At 38.7% G+C, this 10,261-nt stretch overlaps 1 protein-coding gene across 1 annotated transcript; it reads left to right on the top strand.

Annotated features, from left to right (window-relative positions):
• Positions 1-87: 87 nt before the first annotated feature.
• On the top strand, positions 88-8,531 carry ldlrad2 (low density lipoprotein receptor class A domain containing 2). The gene is made up of 5 exons (XM_055027145.1): positions 88-292; positions 5,158-5,643; positions 5,998-6,147; positions 6,239-6,376; positions 7,580-8,531. Exons 1-5 carry the CDS (start codon positions 211-213, stop codon positions 7,858-7,860), a joined length of 1,137 nt encoding a protein of 378 aa, XP_054883120.1. The 5' UTR covers positions 88-210; the 3' UTR covers positions 7,861-8,531.
• Positions 8,532-10,261: the final 1,730 nt, after the last annotated feature.

The raw sequence follows: 10,261 nt of genomic DNA, 5'->3' as shown, positions 1-10,261 counted from the left end.
GCAGTTGGATAAAATGGCAGGTTTGTGCAATATAACCTAATCCAATCAACTGAAAGCGCCTTGGATAAGTAATGATGAGCAGTGGAAACTCCTGCCACACAGTTCAGTTCTAATCCCACGAACAAGCTCGAGTTGGAGCTGAGACTCACAGTGCCTCACTGCTCCTCCTGCTGTTCCTCCTCCTCTCCTTTTCCTCCTGTGGAAGTCTGAATGATGGGGCTGAAGCCTCCGAATCGCTATCTGCTGCTCCTGCTCTGCTTCAACTCTCTCTGTTGTTCAGCCATCGAATCGGGTAAGACTTCTGATCCCTGTCAAAAGCGAAGAGGTGATTGATTAGCTGAGCAGCATAGAGAGTTGTGTTGACAGAGGGGAGTCAGTGAAGCTCAATCTGCTGTTTATGTTGCCTGTTTTTCTGTTTTTTTTTTTTTAAGCAAAACAATAGATGCCTGACATGACACAGGCAGGTTACTCGTTAGTCCTTGACGTCTAGCCTGTGTATAAATGAAGAAGGATCAAACTAAATCCACAAAAAACTACAGTAGATAAATAAATGTTGTCAGTAGTTAAATTACACAGTGAGACATACATTTCTATATCATTTTAATTAGTTTTATTTAATCATTTTTGTAATAATTACCCTACCAATTTATTTCAGCTGTATTAATTGCTTGTTTTTATGTATTTATGTATTTGAATATTTACTGTTTATTCTTTCTTTGCTTTTTTTAAAACCATATTTGTTTCTTTAGTGCTATTTAGTTCTGTCCTTTTTACATTTCTGTATGCATTTCTGCCTCGTTATGCAAATGAGGAGGGCCGTTGTCTTCAGACTTCAGGTTCTGCCTATTGGTTAGCCAGCATGAGACTCCATTAGTGCCAGTCAATGTGCGACCAGCTGCAGTCATAACAAAAATGATGAGCCTATATTTTTCATCAGCTTGAGGAAGTCAGCCTCCGATTGCAGCTTCCGGTTCGAGAAACGTTTTTAATGGCGATTCCACTTAATTTTCATCACCCTGAACTAATAATAGTGAAAGATCAGTGGCTATTCTATTGGCATCAACAATGTGCATTATTGCACTTTCACTTATTAATCCCTGTTTTCTTTTTTATGAACATTATGTTCTATACATTTGACTGTGCTTAACTACTTCTGTTAAATTTAACCAACTGTGCTAAGTCATCTACCAAAACATTCTGCTGGACATTTGTGCTATATCTCTTTGTACTTTTTGAAATATTTCAGGTTTTATTCAAATTTCTGCTTCTGCTGAATTATGCTGTAACTTTTGCTATATTTTACTACTGTAAAATTGAGCAAAAGCTATATAGCAAAATATAGCAAACCGTTTTTAAAAGTTACAACTTTTTTAAAAGTAGTTTTTTTTTATAATAGATGTTTATTATTAAATATTATGTAATCATAATGTTTAATAATTAACGCTAAGTGTTGACACGTTTTGCTCAGGATATCACCTTGTTGTCTGTGGTTATGAAACTGCAGGATGTTCCTTGTATAATATATTCTGAATCATTTTGAGGTAATAACGAAAACGATGAGATTCGTCTTACTTCTTTTGTTAAAAGAGCCAACTTTTGCATCTCCATAACCTGCAAACTGAACCTTGGTGCCACTGAAACACAAGAAAAACAAAACTAAAAATAAGTCGCATTGAGAAAAATGGCTAACCCTGGGAGACCAGAACTTGATGAACTTTGCCTCATCTGGCAGATCAAGAATCAAATTCTGAAATTTGAGAAGATAAAACTTACAGTAGGAGAGTATCTGGACAGTCAGGTAGTTTGATTGGTCAGATTGTTGTTTTGCTTGACAGCTTCAGGAGTATGATGTCATGTTGACGACCGTTGCTGTCTCTAAACCTCACGTTGAGTGATTGGATACCTCTTCTGTGAAGCATGTTTAGGATGCTTCACAGAAGCATCCTAAACTAGAAAGACACAATTATTAAAGAAACAATCAGTTATTGGTGATTTTTCAGTAAAACTTTTCCTCACTCACCATGATAGATCTGAGATCCAGCAGTGAGCTGCAGTCAAAACCCACTGATCACTAGTCAAAGATCATCCACAGATTTCATATTTTGTACGAATGTATCTATAGACCTTCATGTGATACTGCTGTTCATCATATTTATTGTTCTGACCTCCAATAATCCTCTTCTGCAGAGATACTGAGCTCACTGCAACACCTGGAGAAAAAAACTGCTGTTATTTGCAAATTAAATCCACACAGTAGAAATAAGGAACCAACATGACAGCTTTATAATAAAAATATAAGTAAAGAACAGATCAAGATCATCTATAGCACTGAGAGCCAGTGGAAGTGTGTCCAGTGTGTCCAACTCACCCAGCCCGAGCAGCAGCAGAACCTTCAGCAGAGCCATTGCTGGTCCATCTTCCTGTGAAGGTCTGCAGTCCTGCAGCAGCTTTTAAACTCTGTTCAGCTTCACAGCTTCTTGCTGGGCAATCACACCAGTCACGGGACAGACTGAGTTTCTAGTTTGGTATAAGGTGAAGCTTATGTGCTAACAAAAATCCCGTTAAGGACAAACACGGCATATATATGTAAAAAAAAAAAAAAAGAAAATCGCTAATTCTCCATTGTGAAAAATAAATCGACTAACTAAAATGTCCTCAAAAGAAACAATGAATCTTATGACTTTATAGACTAAAAATGTTCCAAGAAATTTATAAGGAACACTGTGTTATGGACAAAAGGACTTTGTCTTTTCTTTATCTGTTTTGTTTGTTTTATCTGCTCACATGCACATGACTGCACATGTTTCTGTTTTTCTTTATTATTGTTTCTTTTTTTTCAGTGTGTTTCTCTCTTGAGCTCTTTTTCTATCTGTCAGCATTCTACTACTCTACCTTTCTGCAGATGCATTTTGGTTTTACTGTCTACAAAGATGTTTTGCACACTACTTAATTTTAGCAATTCATATATCAACATATTCTGCTTCTGCTGCATTATGCTATATATTTTGCAAAATTTTGCTATTGTACTTTTTCAAATATTTTACTATTGTACACATTTCTCCTTCAGCTAAATTATGCTATATCTTTTGCTAAATTTTCCTATTGTACTTTTTCAAATATTTCAAGTTTTATATAAATTTCTGCTTCTGCTGAATTATGCTACATTGTTAAATTTACCACATTGCAAAAGATTTCTACTATGTATAACTGCAGCTATCTTCTGCTTTTTTCCTACTTCTAATGCTTTGTTCTGCTTTTTCTTGCAAATGCTGCAGCAATCATTCTGCAGATTTGCAGTCTCACTCCAGTTTCAGGAATTTTTTCAGTTTCTTTGGAATTATTTCCAACTCTTCTTAAGAATCAACTTTTTTTAAGTGACTTTGTAACGTCATTGAATTAACATATTATTAATTGAAAAAATAATAATATGTTAATTATTGGCATAATTATGAATGTAATATTATATTAATAATATATATATATATTTTTAAAAAAACGTATTATTGAACCATAATATATTGTTAAATATTGATCATTTCAGCCTTAATTTATTTTGCAAGAAAAATTCCCTGAGAATTAAAATTGTAATTCTATCCAGACAGTTGGGGAACACTCGTGATGATAGATGGGAAAGAAGGTTTGAACTTCCTTGTTCTCTCTCCTCTTTGGTCCTCAACTTCCTTTCCTGCTCCTCTGGGCAGGAAATTATTTGAGCTTTTGAGATACCACAATAACAACTTGAGAGGAGCAACCAGTTAACATGCAAAGCCAAAGTGAGAAGTAAGGTTGGGTGATGTGCAACCAATATTCAGTCCAACAAATGACGATGGGTGATATATTAGCATAGGAGGCATATTTGGACGCACAACTTTGCCACTGATGTCACACCAATGACACAAAATTGAAAAACGACAGAAGGTTTCTAATTTACTCAGAGAGTAGTGGGCAGGATTGTGGGTTCAAAATATAATTTTGGTAAAGTTTCTAGCCCATTTCATAACATAAGTTGGATACATGACTATTGTACCTGTAAAAACTAAATTAGTCTAGTGTTTTGTGGGGAGAGGGGTTACACACAAAGTATGAGATGAGTCACCAATAAGAAAGCTTTTCCCAACTCATAGTGCTGCCCTTTTCCTCTCAGTAATGTTCTATTGACATCAGCACTTCGGTGAGTCAACAGAGTACTATACGGTTTTTGTAAGCCCACACCACCTTTGATGTTTCGTATTTGTTTTTAGCCATTTCCCATCAACAGGGGCTCCTGTCTCTAGCCATTGGGACATTCCTAGAGGTCGGTCCAGGAATATTTAGTTATTGCCAAGGGAAACGGAGCTAATAAACCCTGTGGTGGTCATAAATTTCTTCATTATTTGGCCTGTGGCCCAGAGCCAGTAGCTGGTAGACCAGTGACTGGATGTGGGGCTGGAGGAGCTGGATTTCACCACCGTCTGTTCTGTTTTTGCTTAAAGATGAGCGTTGAGTTGCTCCTCAAATTGTCTCCAGTCTGATCACTTTGCTTATTTATTTGGACAACCAGTGTGATCATCTGTAACATTATTGAAATATTTAAGGTGGCTGTTAAGTGTTCATTGTTAAAGTCTTTTTTTCTATTTTGTCAGTCTTAAAGACAGAATTCAATAATGTTTTATAAGCTCAGTGGATTTGGAGTGATGCGTTTAACTGACCTAGTTCATGTTTGATTTGTCACATTGCGTTATGATAATGTACAAATGATGTCATAGCAAGTGTGAGTCAACCAAAGTAAGAACAGTTTTTGGTGAGTTGCCTATGCCTTTGATATTTTATATTTGTTGAGCAATTTCACATAAACAAGGGTTCCCAGGGTTTGGATCATAGATTAGTGCAAAAGGTTTTAGTTGTTCCCCTTGGAAACAGAGCTAATAAACCCTGTCATGGTCGTAAATTGGAAAAAAAAAAAGAATCATGCATTAAATAGGTCAGTTTTACAAAAAATATGGCAAAAATGATTTAAAACTAGAGACAATATTTGTTCTGAATTGGCGCTGAGTGAATAAAACTGAATTAAAACCAATGGTGCACTCTTTTCATTTGCTTATAAAACACAGGTGAAGCCTCATACCGTTTTTTTCTATTCACTGGAATAATTCTGTAACTTCTTTTCTTCTTTGTTAGTGAATCTGGTGGATTTCTGTGGCCAAACAATCCGGAGAGATGGAATGATCGTCAAGTCACACCAGGAATCCAAAAAGTACTACTTTGTGACCATGGGAACCGACTGTCACCTCACCATGCAGGCCAGCTCGCCTAAAGACAAGGTCCAGTTCTACTTTCGCTTCTTCCTAGTCTACAGTTTGCTGAGAGTGGCTCCTTTAAGCCCCGCCCCTCTTGTCCAAGAGTCCTCACGTAGCTCCGCCTTTCTCAACTCAAGACTTGATCCCACGTCCGGTGTAAGCCCAGAAGACCCGTGTTATGCCGGCTCATTCCTTCAGTTCTATGACGGAAGAGACCGGAGCTCCCCAGCTCTTGGGCCTCCTCTCTGCGGGAAGTCTGCTCCCCGGCCAGTTCTGTCCACGGGAAACTACTTGACCCTAAGGCTGGTGACGCGGGGGACTCAGCCCAGGGTTGATTTTGTTGGAGACTTCACCTCCTTCAGACTGGGTAGGACAGACACAGCGACGTTCTGAATAAAGGTTCAACTCATGTTCAAACAAACTGAAATGTAAAGGTAGAAGGAAGTCATGCAGTTTTGTCACTTTGCTGCAGAAGTTGTCTCGTACTTCTCTTCAGTGGAAACATTTAACACACCCTGTCAGAAATTCATTTATTAGATGGTTTTAATTCTTAACAGAGAATCAGGCAGCCTGAATGAAGAATTATTATGACACCTAAGCAAGTTAAACTCTCTCCGACTTAGTGTGGCTCTCAAGAAGGAGAGCACTGCGAGTTGCAAAATATGTCGTTATTGTGGCAGTTTCCTTTTTAATGTGAACTTCTTGACACTTACATTTTCAGGGTTCAACCAATCAGAGTGTAGAAGTGAGCCCTACTTCAGCTGCAGAAATGGAAAGTGCATCCCAGTCAGTCTTGTGTGTGACGATAAAGACATTGACAACTGTGGCGATGGAAGTGACTTGGAGGAAAATCTAACAACAAGCTGCAAACGTGAGTTTATGCAAAAACTAAACAAACCCCTCCACGCCAAAATACATTTTCACCAATTTATCATTTTAATAAAATTGTGGCTGGTCATCAGGTCAGCTTTCACCCACTGCACGTCCGCCCCAGATTTCTACACCCACCCTGTCCTTGGTGAGTCTGCCAACCCATGTTGGTGGGACGTGTATGAACTGCAGCGTAACGGGTAGCAGTCTGAGGCGGGAGTCAGTAACCGGTAAGTACTGCCTGAAAAATGATCTTTCCTCTTTTTTTTTTCTTTTTTTTTATTGCTACTTCTGATTGCTAATACTCCTAAAGAGTTATTAAAATCATATATGTGGATGGCTTTATATAGCCTGTAATACTCAAATACCAATTCCTGTTTTGGCTGGCCTATGAGTTCCTGGAAGCGTTTTATTGTCTGCTGTGAAAAGTGGCAGGTTTATCAACTAAAACACTGTCAATTTCAGACCACATTCCTCCAGCCCTATGAACAACGATCTATTGGCTCTGTTGGTGGAACTTTACTTTTGTATAGAAAGCTTTACCTTCAATCCCCTGGTCTTTTCCTCCTCTCCACCCCATTTTACGTTCGTTCGTTCGTTCGCCTGCCCCCGCCACCCAAAGCCTATTTCCCATATTCTCAAACCCAAAGCATGGGGCAAGGTTAGGATTCATCTATTAAACTGACTGAAGATGAATACATAAACTAAAAGCTGGAGTACAGAAATGTTTTTATAAGCGTATTTGTGAGCCTACCTCTTTATTATTAAATTGAATGTAATTTAAGATCTCTGTTTAACTTTTCTTGAGGTTAACTTAGAAAGTGAGCTATCATTGTTACAGGTTAGTTTTCTAAACTACTCCCTACATCCCTAACAATAACTCCAAGGTTATTGTTAGGGACACTCAAATGTGAAAAATTGGACTGATATTGATATCCAATAGTAACACTGGTATTATGTCAGATTTACCAATATTTTATTTAATAATATTTTTTGTCAGATTACTCGATTAATCGTGAGAATAATCAATAGATTACTTGATTAATAAAATATATGTTTACAACAGCCCTACTCGCCACCAGCAATTAGCAAACACCTGATGGAGCTGCACATCAGCTTAGCTGGTTATAGGAGCCACTGGATAAACGTCTAAAAGGGTTGATGGAGGTGGCGCTTCAGAAAGACCAGGAGTTTTCAAAAATAAGAAAAATCCCAATTCCTAGTCTTTAAATTGCAAAGTCAAATTTCTTTTTAGTCATATTTGGTAAATGCAGCATCTTTAATAACTCACGGTAACATGGTTCCTTGACTGCGCTACAAAATGTCACTATGTGTCTGGAAAACACATAACACTCCTGATGGCAAACATTTAGACAGCGCTGTAGCTCTCCATTGTTTTTTTTTTTTTTCTTTTCTTCCTGTCCTGTCTGCAGCCTCCTCCCCGTCGTCCCTGCTGGCTTTATACATCATCCTGGGTGTAGTGGCGGGGGGCTTGGTTCTCTGCTGGTGCTGCTGGTCGCCTGCTTGGTTCCTATGGCGGCTCAGCGTCTGCCGCTTCTTGCCATGCTGCAAGTCAACCTGCGCCACCTGCGCCTTCTTTCCCTGCAACCGTGCAAACGCCAAGGAGCAGCGAGTGTCAAAGGTCAGTCCTCACATGCCGGTCAGCAGGAGCCCCCCGGACCCAGCGGCCAGCGCCGGCGACAATCCGTGTTGACTGTGTGGACCACTTTCCACTTCCCGCTTTGGAAGTGGAAGTGGTTGTTCTGACCATTGGTCATGACAGCAAAACTTTTATCCGTAGAGGTTGATCCTATGAGGTCAATTTTGCCACACCGACGTTAGAGGAAAGCAGAAGCAGTGGGAGCTGGAGAAGCACGGTTTAGTTTTTGTAGCCTGTCCAGCCCTGCATCAGAAACACCAGGCTTGTTTGAATCTGTAATTAAATCTGTTTCAACTGTTTTCTTGAGCCACACATACTTTAACTCTCCAGAATCAGCTAATAGATTATTTGAACCCTCATTATTCACGTATTCATGTTGGCAACAAGAATACATCAAATAGCAAGACCGGCTTGTTATTACCCAGTAAAACTGCTTAATCTGATGTGTTTATATGTCAGAGCTACTCTGTCGCTTTGCTTATGTAATATGGCTGATCTATAAACTGGTAAAGCAGGCTATGGTCTACCTGTGTAGTTTGAATGTGAGCTGTTTAGTTGAACTGTAATAAAACCATATTTATACTCAGAGTAGTTTACAAATATCTCTCGTTCAGCAAAATGACTGTGGAGAAGGAAATTCAAAATAAAATTTTTTTTTATTGTTTAATGAGTTTATGTCTGTGAATGGGGTCAGTACCTTGAGAGGGCGCTTATTGCAAACATGTTCCGTGCAAATAAAACAAGTTGAATTAAAGATTCAATCTGAAAGAGTTCAGTGGTCTTTTGCTCCGTTTCTTGAAGTCACAATGCGGTCGAGCGACGATTCGGTCGAGCGACGATTCGGTATCCGGTCTACGGCTTTGTAGACCAGAGACAAAGCTGTAGAGAAAATAGCCTAAAGATTTGTGAACTCTGCTGAATGCTTCAGATCTGACATGTGGAACAGAAATTCTTGTCCTCATTCATTACAGTGCGATTGTAAAATGGCGTAAAGACCTGCACTCATCATCATTCATCCCTATGAGAGCGTGAGCCAATGGGACGGCTCCTCCTTGGAGCAAATGTGAATGAGAGTAAATCTCTGGGCTGAGCATTCACACAGCTCAAAGTAATTAAAGAAACTTTTTGTCCCCAATCTCAAACCAGGATGTATTTACATCCTTGTCCACATAAAAAAAAAAAACCCGCCTCTGTTGTTCTGCTTTTCAATCCGAGATTGCTCAGATGAGTCAGAGTGGGGCTTAACAAAGAGTATGTGTTAGCTCTGGTAACTAATGGCAACCTTTTCTAATCCTGTCTAATCCTTAAAATCGGAGCCAAAGAAATACGTCTCATCAACCCAGTCATGTTAATTTGACTTTTTTGGGGGGTTTTTTAGAATGGTGCTCTAAGCTCTTGCTAAAGTGCAGAGCGGTCGGGGGACCAGAGGGATGTCATGGCAACCTTTATGTAAAGGATTTAATTGACAAAAAAAAGGAAAAAAAAAGTTAAACATTTTAACATCTTGATCATCCAATAAGTTGTTTTCGGACTGAGTCAGAAAGGATCCATCTTAAAAAGTGAATCTGCTCCAGGTGTTGTGTGTAAATGTTCTACTGTTGATGATCAATTCCTTTTTACTATAAAGCTTTTCACTCTGTGGCTTTATGCTTGGAGCTTTACATTGTTCCTTTGTTCTGTTGTTGCTGCTGAAAGCAAAACATCCTATAGCCTACATAAAAAGGAATCTGCTAGGGCGCCACCTGCTGGTTGTAACTCTGCTGCAAGCCCTTCAGTCCTTTAATAGAATAAATAGTGATCGTTTACGGCCCTGCTCTTTGTTTGAGCTTCGTCTTGAAAGTCATAAATTCATTTAAAAAATCGAAAAACAACAGTGTATAATGTTTCTCATTAATTCGTTACTAGACCTGCTCTGTTTGCTGGAGAATCAAAGTGCAGAAGCAGCTTTATGAGTCCAGACTTGACTCCTGCTTCATGTGCTCACAGAGTATAACATAAAGTGTAAGTATGCAAATTTAGAGCAAATAAAATGAACAGTTTATGGGTACAGTCATTTAATTTTTCTATAAAGAAAGAAGCAGCTCGTGGGAATACAATTTAGGCCAATGGATTTGGCCTGATTTAATCAATTTTGGCTAACATAAAAGGAAATATGACATATAGTTTTGTTTGTAGTCTGCTCACGTTCAATTCCCTGGTAACAAATTTGCTAAGCTGCCTAAAGTGTGTGTGTGTGTGTGTGTATGTCTATATATGTATATATATATCACATTGAAATATATGTCTCAGTCTTAATGTAAGTTTTGTGTTTGACTATTGCCACTGTTTTTGTTCTTATTGGTTTTCATACATTTAAAAAATGATCAATTACATAAAAAAATTATTTGTGTGACCGCAAGTCAACAGTTCTACAGCTCTGCCCTGGTCTGCAGTGGGAAGGTGGGACACCCAAAAC

This window comes from Poeciliopsis prolifica, unplaced genomic scaffold (assembly GCF_027474105.1).
Source record: "Poeciliopsis prolifica strain line A6 unplaced genomic scaffold, Auburn_PproV2 SCAFFOLD003, whole genome shotgun sequence".
Lineage (NCBI taxonomy): Eukaryota > Metazoa > Chordata > Actinopteri > Cyprinodontiformes > Poeciliidae > Poeciliopsis > Poeciliopsis prolifica.
Note: the sequence above shows the minus strand (reverse complement) of the source record. Positions and strands in the feature narration are given on the sequence as shown.

Excerpts from the sequence above, each read along its gene's own strand:
- ldlrad2 (XM_055027145.1), top strand. The coding sequence starts at position 211 with ATGATGGGGCTGAAGCCTCCGAATCGCTATCTGCTGCTCCTGCTCTGC. Across the intron at positions 293-5,157 it reads TTGTTCAGCCATCGAATCGG|TGAATCTGGTGGATTTCTGT; the intron begins GTAAGACTTCTG and ends CTTCTTTGTTAG. Across the intron at positions 5,644-5,997 it reads CTTCACCTCCTTCAGACTGG|GGTTCAACCAATCAGAGTGT; the intron begins GTAGGACAGACA and ends TTACATTTTCAG.